A 24,797-nucleotide genomic window follows, 5' to 3' on the forward strand; every position below is an offset into this window, starting at 1 on the left:
TGAATACCAAAATTCAAGTATATGTAAAATATCCTTTATTTTTCATTAAGATAGACATATGCAATATTCACTATATATTTTGTCATTTAAAAAATATATACAGTATATACAAACTTTTCACGTAATGTGTATTTTATTGAAAGGAAGAAAAAAGAACGAATGAACAAATATGCTTTGCTCCTTCCAGAAAATTTCAATGAAAACTATGGATTAGATATAGATTGTATGATTCTCATTCGTACACAAATTCATAACATTCAAGTAGTAAAAATCCATTTCAAAAATAGTTTTTTTCTTCAATATATGTCACCAGTTTCTTCTTTGCATAAAATTGTTTTATTATTTATAACTTCTCTTAAACATTCATTTTTATTCGAAGATTCTTTAGAAATAAGCCAGAAAAAAAACAAACCAAGAATACGTAGATTAATTTTGAGGTTTGTTATGAAGCAAAGTGTGATCTATGTTCAAGATTATAAATATCATCAGGTTCATATTTTATTTAGGCTGGGGAGAAAAAATTCTATCCAATGTTTTTCACTACACACATGGAATTACACAAGAAATAAAACTTGCTAGAATTGAAAAACAATCTTTAATTGAACATTTGCATTAAACATGAATTCAACATCATTTTTCAGTTTCTCAGTCACAACGTCATTATATAGAACATAACTAACAACTACAGGAGTTGACACGACAAACCCCTTTAACCAAATTTCGTATGATTATGAAACTTCCATCTTCACACATAACACATAACCATCACACATAAACACATTTCTTTTTCAGTACTTAAATGCTCAGAGTGGAAAGAGTATCTAAGTTTTTTCATGAAAGCATGTGAGCAATATATATATATTCAGAACTTGATGGCAATTTTCTGTGAACGACTAAAATCATAACCACCATCATTTATGTATAACTTTTTTTAAAAAAAAAAAAGGGATGTGTAAAATGTACCAGTAATGAGACACTTATTTCAAAGATTTAAAAATAAAAAATGAATTTAAAGGTGAATTTGAAATTTTGAGCTGATAATGATGGATAAATGTTTGACTGATATTGAAAAGTAATTGAGTAAATATTATTTCAAGTTTCGGAGCTAATTAATTAAATGTTAAGTGGCCCATTACTTATACATTTACCGAACTTGATCAAAACAATCAAGTTTCCTCTTTGCACATTTTTCATTCCTAATTTTCCCTTTTTTCTTTGTCACCAAATCATTTTTATTCATACACAGATTTTTGAGTAAAATATTAGATGAAATCCATAAAAAATTTTTGAGCAATATCAGCTTCCCTGTGACAACTACAACATTCATATACATTTCCTAAAATTTCAAACTCTTCCAAGGTGGTAAAAGCTGTGTTTACAAGAACTTCTCTATGCTTACTCTGATTATTATATATCATTTATTACTATATATGATATGATTATTACTATGATTATCTGATTACTGTGATTACTTTGATAAATTCAGCAGTATCAGTAAAATGAGGGATATTTCTGTCTGGACCCAATATATTTAAAGCCTCGCAAACAAACTAATTGAAGACTGAGTACAAGTTTGATGTTTGTCTCTCTAAATTAAAAGGTCTGAGATTTTCATGTTAGCCCTCTTGCATATGAGACAACATTTGCAGAGTCTGTCATACAGTTGTTTCACTGATGCAAAAGATGCTGTACAAAAATTGTCAACTGAAACATCAAAGTTCAGGTAAAAATAGCACTTGCCATCATTTCTTTGATTCAACCAGTTATTTCTGATATTTTTTAACAAATACACACTATAACAAAAAATAGTGGTCTCGATGGACACCGAGGCTGGGGATACATATATAAATTCTTATGTGGCTTTGTGAACAAGCTCATTGCTTTTCTATTGATAGCATTGTTATCAGTGACAACACCAATAATTGTGAAACCAATATTTTCTAAACCTAAAATAACTTAAGATAACATTACGTAACAATACGTGATTTATCTTGAACACAGGTAAAATATGCACAACTTCTTTAAAAGGGGACATTAGGCTGGAAACTATAAACACAAAAGCACTCTTCGCAGCTTCTTCTGTGTTGAAGGCCATGCCAACAACAGAACCTCCCTTATAATCAAAATAAGGTTTTATGTAAATTTCGTCAACAAGAAAAATAACTTTATCTGCATCAGAAATATATTTTGCTCTGACTTTTATGTACATCAAGAAATTTTGACTCACCTCCTCGGTTGGTGAAACTGGTAGTCGCTGACTAATTTTCCTCAAAGTTGATGGATGAGGCAGTATTATTTTATTGCTAGATCTTATAAATTTGTACACTTGTGGCGAAATTGAATGTAACAGAGTAGCAAATATATGATGTCATTAGAGTATTTAAAGTTGTTTTTTGCACAACGACTAATCTTAATTCGTTCCTCTATAAAATTTATCAGTAATTCATTTTCACCAGTCTTCAAAGAAGACAGAGCATCATTGAAGAAATCTATTTTAGAGGAATTTTTTCCTCACACATAGGATTCATACTTTTAAGTGTGTCTAATATATCAATTAAGTCATTGAAATTTGTGAACTTATATGGGAGGGTAAATTTTGTAATTCTTTTCAATGCAATACTTTTTAGATAAACAGAAACATTAAGATTACTTACAACCACTGAATGCGAAATCTGTGGGTATGGTTGTATATCCAAATGATAAACACAAAATTTTTCACTGATTCGACACTTCATAAAAATTGTCAAGACCAAATGTTTCAACACATCACTGTAGATCTTCCATACTGCTGATTTGTCTCTGCTGAGAAAATGTTGCTGCATCAGTCACACTTTCCTCAAGGGCCGTTTTTAAGCGTTCATTCTTTCAGTGTTTTTTGTAGTTTGGAGATAACCTTCGTTTAATAGGAAGTGTCATAGAAGTTGATGGATATCCTTCGAAGAGTCACGGCACAGCGTTCTTTCTTCTCTTAATTATCAACGGAGCTGTTAAAGTATTACCACTGTTTCTGTCAAAAGCTGAAGATTCTGTTAACAAATCCATGGCCAGAAAATGCAGTTCACATACCTAGACATAAAATAAGCATAATCAGACTGATGGCTATTGGTAATAACATGAAATTAATTTAGTCTCTGACCATTACTTGTTCTCCATAAGAGATGGGACAAATAATCTGCTGCTAAATTATATATAATATACTATTATTATAACTAGTTAAATACTAGTTCATAAATTATATGGTGCATTACTAGTTAGGAGTAAATAATGATTTACATTTCCTTGATTGGATATGAAATTGTAATTAATTAAAAACAAAAATCATTTGGTAATATTAATGTACTATGACGTATCATTGTCAAATTTTGTCAGTATCATGGCAATATCTCCCAATTACCAGTTTTACAATATCTATTGAAATAAAAAAATTCCATACTTAAAATTCAATATTTAAAATTACCAATAATTTCATTTCTTAATTAAAAACACTAATTTCATTTACAATTGTGATGAATTTTAAGGAAATTAATATTCGGCCACGAAATATTTGCTATCTGGCCAAAACATTATCTGAATATTTGGTACTCGGTTATTCCGCCGAATCACTATTTGTCCCATCTCTTCTTAATATCGGAGTTGATTTTTTTGCATTCCGTTGTTTTTTTCTTTAATTTTTCTTAAAGAATAAAACAATATAATGTTTACGAAATGAGCACTTACACTACTGCGATCATTCGGTACGAAGTCCTTTCTTTGGATGGAATTCAACCACTTCTTCTTCAGATCTTCACATTTCGGAAAATAAAATACAGATACTTTTGGGTCAGACATATTTCTATAAAAAAATATCTAATCGACGACCACGTGCCTTCGTTAATGGCGATTTCTTGGGAGAAGCAGAGCGTGGATCGGGGGAGAATGCCGAGAAGAAGAAATTCTCTTTCTCGTTTAAGCCGGAGTGTGGTGACGTCACAGCATCGAAAATATCTCGGGCGAAGGCCTTCTCTCTAGAAGGTATTGGCAGAGTCGGCTTTTGCTGAAAGTCTGATTAAAAAAAAGGGGAGGGAGACGATGTTTTTCGTTTCCCTTAGTATAGTTTTATTGCGTACAGCATAAATAACACAGAAAACAATTCTTTTCTTCTTTCTTTTTTTTTTAATATTATTATCGGCTTTAGGAAAGGAAGAAGCATTTACCAGCTCAAAAACATTTTCTACTTGGAACTACGTGATAAATAAAAAAATAAACTCCGCACTGCCACAGTAGGAATGATCAACCTTTCTAGAAGGTTTAGTGATTCCTACTGTGGCAGTGCGGATCAGGAAAATTTGAAAAAAAAGCTCAAACGGTTAAGAATGATTATAAATCTCGAAAGAAATGAAATCTATGCATATAAAATATCGTGTGAGAATAGGTTTTGCGAAATTCAACCCCTAGGAGTGTCATAAGGGGATTCGAAGGTTACATAGAAAGATCACTTCTAGCTCAAACTACTGAAGCTATATTTATGAAATTAGGCCAGTACTCCAGTAGCACAACGATATAGTAGAATATCTGGACCATATCATTATATATCGGAATGTCAGATGAATATCAGATGTCATAACTATGATATAGGACGATCTCTTCCTATATGGTGCAAATTATTTATGCTATTAATTGATTAAATCATTAATTTCTTTTGTCGAATATGTATTTGATTCATGTGAATAATCTTTGTTTTGAAGGACAACGACAATAAATTATTTTAATATAGTTTCAAATACATAGATCTATATTATGAATCTGACAAAGATTTATAGCAGATTCACGATATAGACCTGTATTATCTTAAGATAGATCTATCTTATCCTGAACCCGACACGGGTTTATATCCTCAAGCTCACATCAAGCTGTATCGAGAACCTGACAAAGATCGATATCCGATTCATGATATAGACCTGATATACACTCATGTCCATAAATTGAGGATAATGCCGGCTCCGGCAGATAAAGGTTCAGAAACAAAACAAACGTTACTTATTCATAAAGCCCATTTATTAAACAAAAGATAAAGAAGAAAAACGATGGTGCATGTATGATACCATTCATAAAAACTACGATTTTTGCTCCCTGGAGCAATTGTAAAAAATATCTCCTTTACAAAAACTTACTATTACATGGTTGGTATGATGGTTAATACATTGTATGTCTCCCATGCGATGAAATACAGTCCGTACAACGCCTAGACATGCTGAGTATCAAATTATCGATCTGATCTTGGGGAAGATCACTCCACTCAGCAAGCAATGCTCTCCGAAGTTCCGGTACACATGTAGGAGGTGGTTGACGGGCTGCAACTCGTCGGCCAAGCATGTCTCACATATGCTCTATCGCAGTGGTTCTCAACCTTTTTGGAACCGCGGCCCGGTGAATCAAATTGCTGTGAGTTTACGGCCCGGTCTGGAATAGTTTACTCGTTCAAAAGTTAATAATTAATAAACAACCAATTACATTTTGATTGCGAGCTGATTAATTAAAAATTCATTTAATCAATTAATTAATTAAAACCTTCTTTAATTGATTAATTAATTTAATCTATTTCAATTAACTAAAACCCGTTTATAATGAATTGAATTCATTATTTTCTTGCGGAGTGATGCAGCATGTTTAATTATGCAGCATGTATTAATAACGTGCAGAAGTCAAAACATAAACGAAGCGTTTCATCAGCAACTGCAGTAAACATCATCATTGCTTAAGCGCCGGAACCTGGGTACTGAGGCTGTTTGAGCGCCCCAATATATTTTACGAGATGGCTGAGCCACCAATAATCAATATACAATGCAACGCTCCACTCACTCTCCTGCATAAGGGCTTGAGCCCGTATATACGGGACAAATGGCAACCTTCAGCCCCCCTCAACGTTTTCTTCATTTCGGCGCTTCTACCTCATTAAAAAATTCAATTGATCACAAATCAATCGAGACGTCTTAATATTCAATTCTACAGAATAATTTCGCATAGTGTGTAAAAATATGTTTTTTACATTTCAGTTTTCATTCATAGTGGGCAATGGAATTTTTTTGAGCTGACATCAACGCAGCACTTATTTATTAGCACTTTTTTAATAACTTAGTGTAAAATATATTTTACAATCGAACTTTGCATTTAATCTTAGCTAGAAAGAAGGTAATGATATAAAAAAAATCGTCTATATTGTAACTCACCATAAAAGTCCGCTGAACAGCAGAAAATTGTTCAATTTTGGGCGAAAAACCCTTTTCAGTATATTCAGGATAGATGCTTATGTTAAATTGTGTAACTTGATAAATTACAAAACTTTGATCGCCATTTTTCTACTCTAAAACTTAAACTTTTCTCTATTTTTTAACAAAAATTGAGATTTGTGAACCTATCCACACTCTGGAAAAGAAATCAAAACGAAAACTCTCGCAACGTAATTCACTGCGTTTTTGCAAAGAAAACAGTATTCGAGTTATCACCAGTAGTTATGTGCACCTTGATGGCCGATTCAAAAACACACTATTTTCTGTATACAGATGGTGCTTCACTGAATAGTCTCTGAGATTTGCCACGCATATGTGAAATAATTCGTTCTTTTCTGAGAACACATACTAAATCGTGAAGAGGTTTTTACCACTGGCCATAAATAAACGGGTCCAATGGTCGATGGTGGTTTTCTATTGCCCGGAAATTTTCCTAATCACTCACAATTATTCCCCTTTGAAGTTATGCAGCTTGGCGAGTAGCACAGATGTTTTTCCAGTCTCCAAAGAACGTGGGATGCCGAGTTTTCTCATGGCATTATTGTTTGTCTTCAGGACATTTTCTGTGGTGCCGACAATGGCAAACCGTGGACACGCAAATGACAGGGTCATCTGGTTGTCAACAGAGAGAGCCCTGAAGCAGTAGGATATTTTCGGGGAAAGGGACGGAGAGTATGGAAAAACATTCCCCACCCCTGCTGTATTGTTTGGGTCTCATGAAGACGGATACTCAAAAATACGAAAAGGAAAAAAACACAATTAAAAATACTAGTTTCGAGGGGGAGGGAAGGATCAAAGACATGTTTCCTTTCCTTTGGGCCTTGCAACAAAACGAAGGATTTTCAGTGCGATAAGGGGAAGAGGAATCCCCCAAATTCTTATAATTTACAATTGCGGCTGGAAGCCTTTGATCTGGAACTCTAGGAGGGTTTTTCATTTTCCTTTGTATGATTTTTACACTGAAAAACTGAAATAATATGTACCATGATAGTGAAATAAACCAATTAGTTATTCGTGAAAATACAATAATTTGAAAAATGAAAGGGTAATGAATATATTCTCGCGGCCCGGTACGATTGATGTCACGGCCCGGCGGTTGAGAAACACTGCTCTATCGGATTCAAGTCAGGTGAGAATGCTGGCCATTCCATACGGGTTATATCCTCAGATTCAAGGCATTCGTTTATGATGTTTGCTCGGTGAGGACGGGCGTTGTCATCCATAAAGACAAATTCTGCGCCCATGGCACCCCTAAACAAACGTACATGTTGTTCCGGAATGATGTCCCGATAAATTTAGTCTTTCGTGGTTCCGGTTTGAACATGCAAATGTGTTCTGGAACCCAGTATAATTCCATCCCAAACGAGCAATGCTGCACCACAGTAACGGTGTCGTTCAATGATGTTGTGTTGGTGGTAACGGGTACCTGGCGTTCTCCATATGAAAGTCCGACGTGAATCAGACTGCAAGCTAAACCTGGAGTCGTCGGAAAACATCACACAAGCCCACTGTGACGATGTCCACATTGCCTGTTCTCTACTCCAGGCTAATCGCTGCCGACAGTGAGTTGCCGTGAGCAGAACACATCTGACAGGCCTGCGAGCATATAGACCAATATCTCCCAAACGTCTGTACATGGTCTGCCTTGAAACTGTGGTACCCGTGGCTGCAGATAGCTGACGAGATAGGTCGGATGCTGTGCTCCGTCTGCTTCTTTTGGCAGTTACTGCCAAATACCGGTCTTCATTCGGCGTTGTAACTCGGGGGCGACCTGTACTGTAACGTCTACTGATATTTCCGTTATCTTGGAATCGTTGCCAAAGCTTAGAGATTCCAAGTTCCTCGGATACTTCCATCTGAGTACGCCCACATTCCAGGCGGCCGATAATTCTACCACGTAAAAAATCATCCACATGCGTCCTCTGTGCCATGACTATTCGCTTATGGCACTGAGCGCCTTACAGAACTCTTGTGAACAATTTCACTTCTTTGCCACCATTCCTTGTATACCCCCCCCCCTCTTACACTCTCGTCATTCTGACGTACTATCGGATCGGCATCATCTGTTGGCTTCCTGAAATTTGCATATCATTCTTGCAGATGTGTGTGATAATTCTACAGGTGAAATTTTTACTTTAGATTTCGATTTCCGTGTGATTCTGAATTATCCTTAATTTATGGACATGAGTGTAGATTTTTCTTAGAAGATATACAGTCGGCCCCCCGTATTCGCGGGGGTTACGTTCCGGGGGTGACCGCGAATACAGAAATTCGCGAAGAACCAAAAACATATTTTTTTCTTGTATATCTCGTTTATTGAACATCATGAGAAAGAGCAGGATGACGCAGAGGTAGAAGGTAATGTAAAAGAGGGTGCAACGAGAGATTGTTGGCGATGTTTTCTGAAAGAACGTTGCAATTTTTCTGTTTGCCGTTTCTTCTCTTCATGTCATCAAGTATGTTGACAAGGCTTCCTCTACTAATTTTTCTACACGTGAAGAACGTAAAATAGAGGGTATGTTATGAAAATAATCTATTGCTGATTTGAGCTTGCAAAGCTTTTCCGCTATGTTACTTGTAGTCAACTTTTCTTCTTCTTCATCTTGTACCGCTTCAGTTTCAGGACCAGTCAGCTGCATTAATTCCTCCTCGGTCAATCCAGCATCAAAAGAAATTTGAATAGCATGTATTCACTAACAAAAGGTAACTCCTGACTTCCAGAACAAAACACCGTTTTAACAAATTCAGGAAAAGTGTTTTCACAGTCCAAGCCTTTTTATTGTTCGTCCAAAGTACTGATAGCTTTGGCTTATCCTTCCCCTCAATTCTCACGGATTCGCAGATTTGAAAATGATGGTGGGCTTTATCATGCTACCCATATACGCATTTGTGCCAAACTACATAGTAAGTCTATCTCTACTTGCCTTAAAAAAACCAGGTGATTAAAAAGTCGCTGGTGATTTTTACATTGCATGATCCGAATCGTTTCTTAAACCTATGGAACCAACCTTTACTTGTATAAAATTCTGATGAAATAGACGTTTCACCAGCCCTTTCCTTAAGGAAGAGTAACATTTTTCGCCTTTTGTGTTAAAATATTACAATCAATTGGAATACCTTTTTGTATCAGTCTTGTACCCACAAAAAACAGCATTTTCTGTAAGAGAAACACATGGACACCGTAGGCGCCACAAAGTTTTGACTGCCATGGGTGTAGCTACAGCTGAACGAATTTTAGATTCTTTTTTCTTGATACATCTTACTGTGCATTCGTTGATTCCGTAATAGCAGACCATAGCAGGTAGTGACTTTCGCTAAGCATAGTCAATATATTCAGTTTTTCTTGTGAATTTTTCACTTTTATTTACCTTTTCAAAGCATTATCAGCAGCACTAGAAGAATGAGCCATCATAAACAAGCACAACTCAAATTTCGTAAACAAAACACGTGAACGACGATTGCTGAGTTGTCAAAAAAAAAACCCCGCGAATACGGGGGGCCGACTGTAGATGTATATCCTGAACCTTGTCAAGTATGAGTGCTAACCTTCTCTTCTTTCATACAACACAATATTTCCTGAACCTGACATAGATCTGTGTCCTGGATCTGACACAAAATTATACCGTGAAACTGACTAAAGGTGGATACACAGTCATACACACTAAACTGACGTGGCGTGTTACCACACGTTAATGCGTGTGATGTAAAGTTCCACCAATGAGTCTTTCGTAGGTACGTTCACACTGTGCTGACGCAACGTGGTAAAGTCTGTGATGATAAAATCTGACGTAACACGCAAAAATCCGAGCACACTACTCTGACGTGACGTGGGACCACGTAGAAATGCGTGCAATATTAATTCCACCTATGAGCCTTCTGTAGGTACGTTCACACTGTGCTGACGCGACGTGGGAATGTGTCAGATTATGAAATCCGACGTAACATACCTTATTACGTGTCACAAAAAATCAAACCGTTCAGGTTTTCGTCAGTCGTGTAATGGCATGTGAAGACGCCATATTTGTTATTCTCGTTCTTTTTGCTTCGTTCGTGTTTTGATCAATTTTGTTTTTTGTTCGCGTTTTGATTTATTCAAATTTTTTTCGTGTTTTCATTTGATTTGTTTTTTGCTCGTGTGTTGATGAGGGAAGAGCAACTGATCGAACACGTTCGGTCAAATTCTCTGCTCTATGACCCTACCCACTGAGAATACAGAAATCAAAATGCACGTAGAGAGGCTTGGGACGAGATCGGAGAAAAACATGAAGTTTCCGGTCAGTAAACAAATTATTTATTTAGTCTTTGAAATTGTAATATTAAACAAGTGTATCTGAATATCAGATAAATAAACACATACGTTACGGTAAATTTGATATATATGCGGTTTATTATAAACTGAAGGGCCAAAAAAAACTGGTACAGGCATGCGTATGCAAATAAAGAGAGATGGAACCAATCAGAGTACGGCGCTGCGATCGGCAATGCATATAACACAACAAGTGTCTGGCGTAGTTGTTAGATCGGTTACTGCTGCTACAATGGCAGGTTATCGAGATTTAAGTGAGTTTGAACGTGGTGTTATAGTCGGCGCACGAGAGATGGGACATAGCATCTCCGAGGTAGCGATGAAATTTGGATTTTCACGTACGACCATTTCACGAGTGTACCGTGAATATCGGGAATCCGGTAAAAAATTAAAAAAAAAAGAAGAAGCATAAAGCCTATTGTGAATATAGACCCCAAAAATAAGAATGGTTCTCATTGAATTGCTATTTTTTTTCGATAAAGAAAAATTTAATTACTTTGATAGTTACGGAATAAAATGCAGAAACGTGTATATCTTACGACTCATTCGTAGAAATTCAAAAGTTACTGAATATAATGAAAGTGTGTACCAATCACCGTCCACAAAATCATGTGGAACTTTTTGTTCATATTTCCTTGCACATATCATGCGAGGCAAGAGACTGAATGAATCGACAAACAATAAAGAAAAAAAATGAGAATTTAATGTGTTCTTTTGCTGCTAAAAAAATACTACAGTATTCTCATATCGCGCCAAATGAGGTCATACAGTACTGTGTGAGCTTGCTTTAATAAGCCAATCAGGATTTTGTGTATGTGATTATAAAAGCTAGAACATTTCGATTTTCATCATTTTGCAGCCTGAAGATGGATCAGAAATATGGTTACATTTATGTCGGCTCGAATGAAAAACCCTCCCATCCAACACCTGTATTATTCTAGGATATGATTCAAGCAATAAAAAGTGAGATGAGTATATCCTTCAACTACCCCGATAGCTGTCCACAGGAACTGGAATATTTCAAAGTAATGAATAACAAGAAAATGCGTTAACTGTGTTTTAGAAACTGACTTTGATTTCCCATTGAGAACTAATTCGGTTAAAATAGCGTACTTTAAACTTTTATCGGTGGATTCCACGGAGTTGCGCCTCAGTGTACGTACATAGTAAACCGCTTCTCGCTTTACCGCGGCGGACGAACGAGGGAAAATAGATCGTTGAAACTCATTGAGGTGGCCATGGTGCACCCACTTACCTGCTCAAACTGCTTTTAGCCGCTGTAACTAAAAAATGAATTATTATTTCTTTTTTTCGCTTGAACCGCTCACCGCTTAAACACGCTCGGCATGAGTGTGGTGTTATCTTCTGACTGCGCGCATATTTCTCTATTGTTTATATAAAATGGAAGCGGATAAATATATTTAAATTGCGAAAATATTCCTGAAAAGTGTCATTTGGGACAAATGATTGAATAGTCACGCCAACCGCAACGTTGTTGACAAAGCGTGGAAAGATCTAGCTGCTAAAATGTATGTTGCAGATGGTAAGTGAAAAATAATGTTTCATTATTATTCGTTTTTGACTCAGCTTATTTATAGATCATCATTATTTTACAATCAACTACAGCAGTATTTACTCATCAAACCTATTCACACTGCATTTCATAGTAATGTGTGGTTAGATTTTGCTGAATAGTTTTGAATGGGACTAGATGTGTGTGTGTGATCAGCCAATTATAAACAACTTAGTTGAGTAAATATTCAAATTGAGTTTTTATTTACTTCACATTATAATTGTCAATCAATATATTTATTTGTTTGGATGCATGAACTCATGGCAACATAAATGTAAATTAAATTACATATTGGCAATTACAATAGAGCTGCGAAATGATTAAAACATAGAATTACAAAGTATTAATCAGTAAAAACAAGATATAAATAAGTAAAAACGCAAAATAAAAAAAAAATATTAAGAATACAAACTATTAAATGCACAAAATAAATGAAACACAAGAAAATACATCTGGAAAAATGTGTAAGGAGTATCAGTCAAACGAAGTACGAAAGTTACAAATGGCACAGAAAAAAACGGAAGATACTATTATAATTAACTGTGCATTAAGGTGAGTTACAATATCGTTGGTCGAGACTTGACCCAGAAAATGCGCTCAATATAAGCAGGACACCTTATAGAATATGAGACCAGGTCTCAAATATATTTATTTGTTATTTAGATTGTCTCGCCCCGCCCCCTATCAAGGAATAATGATCGTTTCTCTGAGTTAAAATATGATAGCTCTTGGTGTGACAATCATTAAAAGCGATATTTTTTAATTTGCCTCTCAATTTTGGAGCGATACAGTAGCTGGAAAGAAAAAAATACATAATATTCACACTCATGAAAGATACCATTTTTAAAACAAAAGTTTGATTTTTCTTTGTCAAAAAAGTCAACATTTGCATTAATAGTGTTTTAAAACACACATTTCTTAAATACTCACAGCTTTTCCAGGAATTCCAGCTTGGCCTTTTTCACCAACAGAGCCGGTAGATCCCTATTGAGAAAAAGTAATTACACCATTCAGTAAAAAAACGCAGGATCTGACATCTGAGATTTGATCTACATTTCAGTCAACAAATTAACATTCAAGTAAAAAATTAGGTAGGGTGAGTCACGACACGCCGAACGAAAAATTTTAACCCCTTCATGCCCAGACTTTTTGAAATGAAACTTCTTTAGCCAGGGAGAGTGATTTTTTTTGTGAGGGTGAATAAAATTAATCACAAAAAGTGAAAAACACTTTCTTTTTCCTCAAAACCCGTTCCGTAGAATAACTGATTGTGGGAAGTTCCGAGAAGCAGATAGGTTGGGGTGGTGGTGGTGGTGGGGATGTGAATAGACATTCGGCCATGTAAGGAAAGAAAGTTGGGTGGGAGTTGGTCAAAGGCAGTTTATTACTTTTCACTGGCCCCGCACTCCCTGGCCACACGAAAGTGTATTTTGCAAGCGAACGCAAGTTTTGTGATGTCACAGCGTCAGCTCCTAATTAGCTGCACAGTCATAACGCAGAATACATCCAGAGCGCTTCACTTTTTTGAAGTGAAACTTCTTTAGCCGGGAAGGGTGAATTTTTGTGAGGGAAAGGATATTCATCACACACACAAAAAGTGAAAAAGTGCTTTGATTTTCCTCAAAACCCGTTCCATAGAATGACTGATTGTGTGATGAAGGTTTGAGAAGCAGATGGGCTTTGCTGATTTCATTGACTCAATCTCATTTAAAATTGGATTTAAAAATTTCCAATTTAATTTTAATTATTTAGAACTAAAATTTCATTAAATTGATCTCTTGGCCTTTCGAACGCATGCTACAACTGCGTTTATATCATTGGAAATGACATTCATTATTTATACTTCCTAAAAATAGTCAATTACACAGTGTTGCAAGTATAGTACAGGAGTGAGGAGTAAGAAAAAAGAAAAATAAAAAAGTGAAGCCTTTGTATGTATTCTGCGTTATCACAGCGCAGTCAAATATCTATCTCTTCATTTCATGAATTGAAGAATTTCTTTAATTTTGAATAAATTTTTATTCAATTACATAGATGTGTCGCGCTATTTTATGAAGCGTGCAATCTGTTTTTAATGCAGTTTTTTTATCTTTATTTCGCATAGGTTATCAACTTATATACCATAAAAGATGTATGTAAAACATTTGAAATTATACACCAGAATTACACATTTTATACACCGGAAAATATGATATTTCATTTCACCAAAAAATCTAAATTACCGGTTGTCCTGGTTCTCCAACATCTCCTCTTGCTCCTTCGAAACCTTCTGGACCCTGTGAAAAAAGTAAATATTTTTGTTTAATGCATTTGCAATACGAAACATTCATAAATTGAATTCACATCAAAGATTTTTATCAACAGTAGAAATGTGTGTGTTTGTGTGACGAGCACACATTTTACATTTCAATACCCTTTTTTTCTTCTACGAAACGTGTAAATTGTATTCCAAATAAGCGTTGAAAACATTGAAGCCAAAGATGCACACAACTCTTTATGCACATCAAGTAAAACGACATAGGATCATGCAAGACGTGATACGGTGTTCACACTGATCTGATATTTTAAGAGATGCATACTATGTAAGTTGATATGAAGCCATTAAAGTGTACGTTGGTTGTGATATCTACTACTACTCTAGTCTGGGGCCTCCGATCACGTGTTATCGGGGAAGAATACTGTTGAAAGGACTGTTCTCGTGGCAGTTGGAGGAGTACTGAACGATGCAACACACGATGAAAAGGCGATATGTCATCTGTGATCCTCGGGGTCCCGTCGTCTGGTTGCCGCAGTGGTAGCCTTATAGAAGCAAATCTATATGATGCCTTAGTCTATACCTTAATCCTACCTTAGTCTATGAACCGACAGTACGCATACCTTCACGCCACCAGCACTTGGACCAAAATAGTCCTCCTTCTACGATCCCCGAAGCCTCGTCTGCCTGGTTGCCAGAAGGATAGCGTTAAAGTATCTTCCAGCAATCTCGTGAGCACAGCATCAATTCATCTGAGGCGATCGAGACGCATCAGAAAACGCACAGCTAATACAGATAAGTTTTATTTTTATTTTTTTTGGGGGGGGGGGCTCAGTCAATCTACAAATTAATTCCTTTTTTTAGTCAGGTGCATCTTCTCGCATAAAACTGATCTTTCATAATAACTATGTCGTAAAAATAATTTGATTCATGTGAGCTTTGTTTTTTTTTTCAAAAAATAATAGTTGTATTTCTGTGATTTTCACAGCAACGTAAAGTAACGGATGGATTAAATTCCCCATTTGAAAGATTTCTCTGATTCTCGGTCACTCAATGTGTTTGAGTCCTTTCAACTTTCTTGTTGCAGCATTCTCTTTCGGCCCCCTCCTCACGACCACCTAATTCGAACCTGGGTGCCGATGGTCCCACACCTTATTGCACAATTGGTACAATCCTTAGAGGGGTATTTATCCAAGAAACCTAAAACCCTCAAGGAGGTGAAGAAGGTTGCACTGATAGAGGAGCGTGCATGGCGCACGCTCCTCTAAGTGCGCCAGTCTAAGAGCTGTAATCCTATTTTAGTGAACCCCCTCCACCCCAAAAGGTGTTTCATGTGCTTACGTCTAACCCGCACGAGGGTCATTCAGTCCAACTATATGAGCAACTCACCAGTCAGCTCAAAGTTCTGTCTGAAAAGGTTGAGTCTCTGGAGAAGAGAAACCACACCAAGGTCTTTCTCAAAGTAAGAATACGCTAAGGCCGTGCTACAGATGTAGCAAAATGGGGCACATACAAAAAACGTGCCAAGTTTGCTTAACCAAATGCCCTTTAAACTAGATAAGGGAACTGAGCTTCCTCAGGCTCAGGGAAAAACTCACCAAATAGAGGAAATTTTGATGGAACAGGGCCTGGTCTGAATGAATGAACGCCAGAACTTTCCCCACTGGGCTTATCCCGTTACCGAGATCTCTTCCAGTCCAGCTTCGTTGCAGAGTCCGTAACACTTCATTTTGTGTCAAAAAAAACATAACATACAAAATTTTTACAACATATTTTCACCGGACAATTGGGTACTGTCGCGATCAACAAGTTTTGTGGTGATTACAGACGAGATGTGGTTGGGAGTTGGAGAAAAGTTTCTGGGTTTCGTTAAGACGGATGAATGTACACATATTACGATGGAGGTACATTTTAAAAGCAATTAGAGGGGTGCCCCCATGCCATCTCATCTGTTATCTTACACTTGTCATATTATATACACAGGATACAACAAAAAAAAACGAGATGAGAATTTTATTGTGAAAAAAAATATATATATATATATAAAATATCCATTGGAGCGAGTCATCCCGCTTTACACCTTATTGGTGAGCAAATGGGTTTGAGAACTTGCGGACTAGAAGCCAGCATCAGTTTTATTGGGTTGAGTTCACCCGCTCCGGCGGATTTGATGAAAATATACAAAACAGAAATATTGTGTCTGGGGGAATATTTACAATTATAGATCACCCGTGCCATCTCGCTTAGCACCTTATTCGTTGAGCAACATGAATACGACAATATGAGTACGCAAGTGTGTTGTGGACATGAAATGCATGAAGAACTTGAATAGAGGAAAGAGAAATACACATATGTACACATATAACTGCCAGGCCGAGTCGTCTCACGCTAATTGGTGAGCAATGCGAGATTAGTTTAAATGGGAGATTGTCTGTGTGTTTGGAGAGAGCCTTAGCTAAGAATTAGCTTCGGTCTTGTTGTTTTGGTTCTCGCTCTGGCTGGTTATATTTATTAAAGAAAAAAATGAATATATATAAATAAAAACTAAATGTAATGGTTATTATGAAACCATTCGTGTCCTCCCACCTAGCACCCCCGCTAGAAGAGCTGAATGGAGGACATTTGTGATTATCACATTTACATCATTCTCATGGGAATGTCATAAAAATTCCTGTTCGGGTCATGTTAGTATATATCTTATACAGGTAATGGTTATGCATTAGTAGTGGCAGTCATGTGGATATGATTTTTGTTGTTGTTTTTATCTATTTGTTTTTCCCTTATTTTTGCAAAACTTAAAAAAAAATTATTTTATAAATATGGTGGGCAGATTTTTTGTTTTACGTTGGCGTGTATATATTTACAAGGCTTGTAATCCTTGCTGCTGTGTTTTTGTTTTTGATTATTTGAGTGAACTATTGTTTTCTATTGTTTTCGGAATATATGTGCATGTGTGTAGATGTTTTGTAAATTTGCACTCTGTGGCATAGTGAACTGGAATACCCACCACCCCTCAGGTACATTTGTCTGTTCGGCGGTGTTTCCGTTTGTGTAGATATACAGGGAATGGGCTGTGTCCTATTATGAAGATATTCACCTCCCTACTCCAGTTTAGTGTGTCGTATGTGACTCGAAGGACAATTTCGTGCACTTTCCTAGCTGTTGTTCCTTGGTCCCTAATTTGCTGCCATTTCTGGAGGATTGCTTGTTTAAGTTGTCGCTTCAGGAGCGTTAGTGGGAAAGGATTATCAAGTTTATTGTCACAGTTTATGGCAGCCTTGGCTAGAGAGTCTGCTCTCTCGTTTCCAAGATTACCTACATGGGCCTTAGTCAAACCAAGGAAACTTTTTAGCTTATCTAATAAAAGTCGCCTCAATACACGTGCCATTGTGTTCCTATTTGTTGAATCTAGAAGTGCTTGAAGGAAGGAGCGACTATCAATTATTATTAAAACTCGTTCTTCTGTTCCTGTTACGTATTGTGTAGCTGCTTGTATCGCTAACAATTCTGCTTGAGCGTTACTATTGTTTTTATCTAGCGCCGCTTGCCACGTTTGCTTTTCTGTATTGTTTGTGTATATGTTACGGTAAAAGCCCGAAGAGTGGTCAATCCTAGGTTTTACCAAGTCGAGTTGGTAAAAGCCCGAAATACGCTTGAAAACGTGAAGCAATTCGGTAAAAGCTGACATTTAGTAACTTTCATGAACTAAAAAGTAAAAATGAGAATTTTCTAATTTTCATAAATTTGAAAGCTTTTCATTTGTCAATCACAACGATCTTGATGCTAATTAATATCATAATTAATTAACTAATTAGTCATTCAAATTCGTAAAAATGCGAATTTTATCATTTTCATAAATTTGAAAGCTTGTCATTCATTAATCATTACGATCCCGATGCTGATTGGAATCATAATTAATTAACTAATTATTCATTCAAGTTCATGAATTTTTCTAATTTCCCGCAAGCCATCGAGTGCACATATTCCGGACTTTTTACTTATAATTGGCAGTAAACTGTAATTACAGCTCATTTCGGGCTTTTTTCACCTCGGCAAATACCAAAAAATGTTATTATACAGTTGTGATATCAATCGTAATAACTGTAATTTACAAATTCTGAAAATGATTGATTGGGATTGTCTTTGCAAATTCATTGAATTTAATTTATAATTTTGCCAGCTAATGTTTAAAGTAGGCAAAAACCTTATATATATATATATATATATATATATATATATATATATATGTATATTCCTATTAATTATCTTTAAATGAATTTCCAATCAAAGTTGGTTCAAAGTATTATTCTGTAAATTACTGTCATTCCTTAAACAGCGTGGGTTCCAAGCGCAGTGAGTAGTTGCAGTATTTTCTGCAATTTTTGGAACTGATAGAAATCCTGTGTGATTTCTATCAGTTCCAAAAGAAAGCCAGATTCAATATCAAAACCACTTGTAATTCTGTATGAATACCTTTTTACTCCTTTTTTCAAAAAAGGAAGCAGACAGTATTGCTATACGGGAAGTTTTGAAGCTCTTTTAAAGTGTGCTTTCTTGTAGATATTTTGAAAGGCCTCAAGGTATATGAGTCATTACCTTATTATCACTGCCCCCCTTCGTGTGGCGGCTCGAACTTATCCGCTGCCTGGGACCGTCGTGAGACAGATTAGTTTTATCCGAGCATGATGTTACTTTCCGCTATCCATACGAAGTCTTTTTAACAGCTGGCTGATTCTATGTATTTAGGAATTTCCATCTGGTGGCAGTGTCAGAGATTGTGAGCTTTCGCCTGACTAAGGTCTGGCTGTTCATGTACGGCCCAATTCAGCACATAAAAGCTCTAAGTCAGCGATTCTCAACCTGGGGGGGCGCGATAGTACTGAAAGGGGGGCGCTAGCATATCGAAAGAAATATGTATTATTTAAAAAAATGATTATTTTACTCTGAAAGGAAAGCAAAACAAAATGCATTATAAGATAATAAAAAATAAAATTCGCATTTACACTGATACAATACACTTCAAATAGGACTTTATCAGTACTGCACAATGTATTTAATAATTAGAATACCAATATAAATTAAAAACAAGTTCAATTATTTTTAGTGACTCCCTTGTGCTTGTCTTGAAGAGCAAAGTTTTTCGGAAGAAAGTTTAATATTAGAAATGGACACTCTGAGTTCTTTTTCTATATTTAGTTGAGATCTATATTTTGTCTTCAAAGCAGCCGCTGCAGAAAATCCGGTTTCGCAAAGGTAGGATGTTGGAAATGGTAATAGTATACGAAATGCTCTTTCTTTCAGTGCAGAAAACTCATCATCCACCCCTGCCCAAAATTCAAAGAGTGATTTATTACTAAATTATCTTTTTATTTCGCCACTTGCCGTGAAGTAAGTCTATGAAGATTTCTTCTTCAGCAGTTGAGAGACCATGGGGAGTATTTCGAAATGTATCCCTAACCCACTCGTAACTTGCTACCAAGTTGTCGTCAGCAAGAAAATACTTTTTGAAATTCTTTGCCAGCATGGATAAATGATTTTCAATGGTTAGAAAAACCACTTTCACATGTTGTTCTTCAGCTTTGTAAGTTTTAACACATTCATCCACATTTGCAAACATTTCCAAGTTTTTTTGCTTTAAATTTCTGCTCCACAATTCTAATTTTCTACAAAAAGCATTAACTTTATCACTTGTATCCAACATATGTGTATTTGCTCCTTGGAGTTGAAGACTCAATTTATTTAATTTATCAAATATGTCTACCAAGTAGCTCAATTTCATCACAAATAAACGATCTCGAAACATCTCGGCTTCCAGTCGGTTTTCCTCTTCTAGAAAAATTGCGATTTCATCTCTTAATTCATAAACACGTTGCAAAAATTTCCCACGTGATAACCATCGCAACTCGCAATAAAATAGTAACTCTGAATGTACTGCACCCATATCTTTACAAAGTGCAGAAAAAATTCTTGATTTTAGGGGTCTCATTTTTATATAATTTACTACAGTCACAACCGTTGTTAGCACGTTATTAAGACCAGGGCTCATTTCTTTGGAAGCCAAAGCTTCTCTATGGATCATGCAATGTGTCCAGACACACTGTGGGGATTTTTGTTTCACAAGTGCTTGTATACGTTGAAATTTTCCAGACATTGAACGAGCACCATCGGTGCATATTTCAACGCAATTTTTCCACTCTATGTTTGCGTCGTTTATAAAATCATTTAAGATAGCAAATAATGAGATTGCTGTTGCTTTGAATTCTATTTGTTTGCAGAAAAGTAGTTCTTCTACTGCTGACGTACCATCACAAAATCGAACATAAGCAATGAGATGAGCATCTTTATTGCTATCTATTGCCTCATCAAGCTGAATTGAAAACAATTTGTCACGTAATTTCTGGAAAAGCTGATGCTGTACATCTTCAGCTATATCACCAATTCGACGGGCAACAGTATCATTTAATAGAGGTATGGACTGTAATTGTTTGGCAAAATTATCCCCAAACATAGTTTCTACAATCTCGATTGCATCTGGCAAAATAAGCTCTTCACCTATGGTGTGAGGCTTTTTACATCTGGCTATTTTATATGAAACTTTGTAAGAGGCAAGTAAAGCTTTTTCATTCACAGACAAAGTTCTTATAAAAAATGATTTTTGCTTTTCATGCGATTTTAATTTCAATTCAAAGAATTCTCGGGGTTTGTTAACGTACTCACCATGAAGCGTTTCCAAATGCCGTTTAAGTTTATTAGGTTTCATGCTGTCTGCTGCCAAAATTTTTGAGCAAATGACACATAGAGGTTTTTCTTTTTCATTTACTTCAGTGCTGGTAAAACCGAAATTTAAGTATTCTTGATTTCATTTTTGGAACCACGTTACTCTGTGCACTTGTCGATGCTTCGTCTACTGCTCGCTTGCGCCCACTTAAAAATTTATCCATGTTTCTGTACAAATCTACTGCGGTAATATGTATTTAATACCGTTGTAAACCGTATACACCTACTCTAGAATAAAATCACTTGAAATCCATTGTTTTTTTTTCTTTTAATTTTAAATAATTTAATATTAACTTGAATATGACAGCGCAAAAAAAAGCTATTTCCTATCAAACATAGACACAAACTCTTTCTTTCCGCAGTCCCCAACCGAAACTAAAACTAATGTCGTTAACTCCCACGAATAAAGGGGTCCTTTACTGCAGTTTTTTTTGTCTCGATCAGCTAACACGCAGATTATAACAATAACATACACATTCACGATAGATTCGATAGCGATAGGGAACGGGGGGGATACAGAGCTCCCTGTTGGGAGGGATGATTTTTCTAATTGTTGTGAATGGGTTGACATACATCCCATATTGTTCAGTATTTTCGTGACTTTTTCAGAGGAAAGATTGTTTTATTTTCGTTTAAAATAAGTTGATAAAAGTAATTTTCAGCAAATTATTTGAATGTAATATTCCATATGAAAGTTCCAAAAATTTCATGGGGGGGGGCGCCCCCCTGTACTGCACTTGGGGGGGGGGCGCGATGAAAATTATGATTGAAAATTGGGTCGCAAATACTGAAAGATTGAGAAACGCTGCTCTAAGTAAAGAGGATTCGTTGGCTTTGTGGTTTAGTACGCTCACCCCGGCAAGTGAGAGGATATGGGTCCCTGCAAAAGAACTTGGATTTTCTTTCCTGGATTTATCTTCCAGCTGTCAAAACCCTCGTAGTAATAGCGGCGAGAGACATCATCATCGGATATTATCATAGACTTTGCAAGTAGGAAAATAAAAGCGTTAGCGGGAGGGATTTGAAATAATACCAAACAGGAACAATACTTCTTTCGTTCTTAACTTCACATTCGCGCGAATCTAATTTTTCCATAACGAACAATATAAAAGATCACAGATGGAATTCCCTCGATGAATACTCTCGAATACCCTCCCTCCTTCATCAAGGGTTTTTTTTTCAAGCATTTCCATAAATTCTGTAACTATGTAAGATCTTTCATCGGCGGGCCACAGCAAAAAGCTTCGAAGGCCACATGTGGCCAGTGGGCCATGTGTTTGAAGCTCCTTGGCTAAAGCCTCCGAAGAACAGATGAAATAAAAAATGAACGAGTGGGCAGCATAAGTGAGCGCCGCTGTGGTGGTCGAGTGGTCATAGTGACGGACTCGCACCGGGTTCGAGCCCCACCGTCGCCACAGTGGTGGTCGGCTGAAGTTGGTTTTCTGTGGTTCCCAACTTCGAGGTGCAAATGCGAGCCGATCTCCCCGTTAAAAAGTCTCGCCACAGAGAGCAACAGGCCTACAAACAGTACAAATATTCAGTCACTACACATCACTCACTTCACTTCTGAGATATAGATGGCAGCACTGAAAAATCATACACAACACTAGATACGCACTCAGACTGTTAGGTACACACACAATTCCGGCACAGCTCACTAGGTAGTAAATTGCCTATGGCAATAGACCTGATTTGTGCTCGGTTTGAAAAAAAAATAGCACAATAAGTGAGCGTAAACACTCCAAAAGTGACTGTTGGGGCCCCAGGAACCATTTTTGCGCGACGATTTTTTGCTCATTTCGGGCATTTGCCCAACTCTGACGAACTTTTAAAGTAGCCAACGGCTCAACCCCGGTACTGTTTGGTATATGTGCAAAATTTGGCGACGATCGGCTTCCGGCACAACTCACTAGGTAGTAAATTGCCCATGGCGATAGACCTGAGTTGTGCTCGGTTTAAAAAAAGTATAAGTGAGCACGCACAAGGATCTGTCTCAATATTAAAGAAAGGATTCGCTTTACTCTCTCCCAACCACACCACAAAACGGAGATTAAGTCGTTTTCAAGGGAGTATGCATGCGGTACTTCAAAGATTTAAGGAGGAGCTGATACAGATTTACCGATCAAAACCAGCTACAGCAGCATTCTACAAGACAGATGGAAGTAATAAACATCAACTGCAAGACTATCTTAGGTTTTAAAAAACAACCCACTCACACCCTAAGGGTATCTTTAGGTGGTTTTTTATCAAATGGTGGACGGAGGAGCTCAAACGACAAAAAAAGGCAAGTACGGGCCATCGAGAGAAAACTAAACCTATGAAGAGGACTGGACAGGATATCCGTGACACTATGGCCTCCTTTCGAAGGGCTAGAGCACTTTTTAAACGAGCAGTAATGCAAACCAAATCCAGTTTCTGGAATAGGCTCTGCACGCAAGCTGCTACGGCATATGTATGCCCTATAAGGCAGTATTTCGGTCCAGGTGAACACACATGCAAATTCCAGTTCAGTCCAGCTCCACACCAAAAGATATAGCAGAGCAACATCTAGCAAGCCCTTTTCCAGAAGTGTGTACATCAATACCGATCCAAAACGACCATCTAGAAGGCCCTCTTGCATAGCCACTATTTGAGGAACATGAGGTCTTACGAATAATACAGGGTGATTCAGAAAAGATGGGAAAACCTTTAAGAGGTTCACAAAGAGATATAGGCAAAAAATATGTATAAAAATATTTTACTCTCAGTTCTTATGAAACGCACTTTAAAGATTTCAGTCACAATTCGGCAGTCTATGATTTAAGTACTTCGTCCCATTACGTTGACTTCCAATTTGGGAAAGGCACTCGAAAAACGTTTTATAGAAAGATTCTCCTACTATGTTGAGCGGGACGGCTTCCTTCATCCTCTTCAATTTGGTCTTCGTATGGGTCGCTCAACGGATGATGCCCTTCATCATCTAATGGAACAGATTGAGAACATTTACTCACAGCCGTTATCTCCCCAGACATTAGGAGAGCTTTCAATTGTGTGCGTCATTAGGTAATAGCTGATAACCTTCAAAGGATGTCTATTCCTCTTCAGCTAAGAAAAATTTTGTAGGACATTTTCGCGGAACGCACCATAACTCTTAACACAAGTACAGCACCAACATACAAGGTAGTGAGTCAAAATCGGACGGGACATATGCGGACAACATGGAAATAGGGTCAAAATCGGACAAATTTTGCCGCGCCCTCGATGTTGGCGGTTTATCCCTAATTTTTCCACCAAGCTGCTAAGTGGCGGTTTTCTCTTTGATGGACATTATAAAGACATGCAGAGAAACTTTTGATGAAATTTGAACAATGTAAGACGTGAGTCGTCTACCAGTCGCCAGAACAAGTTTAAAAAAACCCGTCCTCTTTGAACCACTGACAAGTGATGGATTGCTACACGTAAAAAAAAACGCCGACATAACCAACACTATAATAATATATAGCTTCAGTAGAACTATTGTCATTATTATTACCGGGCTCGGCGCGGAAGTGATCATAAGTCCTTATCCCGAGGGATTTCTATCCTAGGAAGGGTCTCTACAACTAATCTCGCCTGAGTATTATCAGCACAGTGCGTGGACTG

General features: G+C 36.8%; 1 protein-coding gene, 1 long non-coding RNA gene and 1 pseudogene across 4 annotated transcripts in view; all 3 read right to left on the bottom strand.

Moving 5' to 3' along the window:
* The window catches only part of LOC149080456 (uncharacterized), a 1,573,269-nt gene that overhangs the window by 1,269,440 nt on the left and 279,032 nt on the right, over window positions 1-24,797 (bottom strand). For all 3 annotated transcript variants that reach the window (XM_089239569.1, XM_089239571.1, XM_089239572.1), the window contains exons 8-9: window positions 14,368-14,421; window positions 13,076-13,129 (exon numbers count right to left, since the gene is read on the bottom strand). In XM_089239569.1, coding sequence (XP_089095695.1) covers window positions 13,076-13,129; window positions 14,368-14,421 — 108 coding nt within the window. The remainder of the gene's footprint in view (window positions 1-13,075; window positions 13,130-14,367; window positions 14,422-24,797) is intronic.
* On the bottom strand, window positions 577-4,002 carry LOC149080460 (uncharacterized). Its single transcript, XR_016193586.1, has 2 exons — window positions 3,718-4,002; window positions 577-3,066 (listed from the first exon to the last, which is right to left on the bottom strand). It is a non-coding gene; the product is annotated as an uncharacterized LOC149080460 (long non-coding RNA).
* Window positions 9,738-9,834, bottom strand: LOC149080461 (U6atac minor spliceosomal RNA; annotated as a pseudogene).

This window comes from Pholcus phalangioides, unplaced genomic scaffold, assembly GCF_987345545.1.
Source record: "Pholcus phalangioides strain wild (caught in Gottingen) unplaced genomic scaffold, Ppha-v1.0 ptg000011l_1, whole genome shotgun sequence".
Classification (NCBI taxonomy): domain Eukaryota; kingdom Metazoa; phylum Arthropoda; class Arachnida; order Araneae; family Pholcidae; genus Pholcus; species Pholcus phalangioides.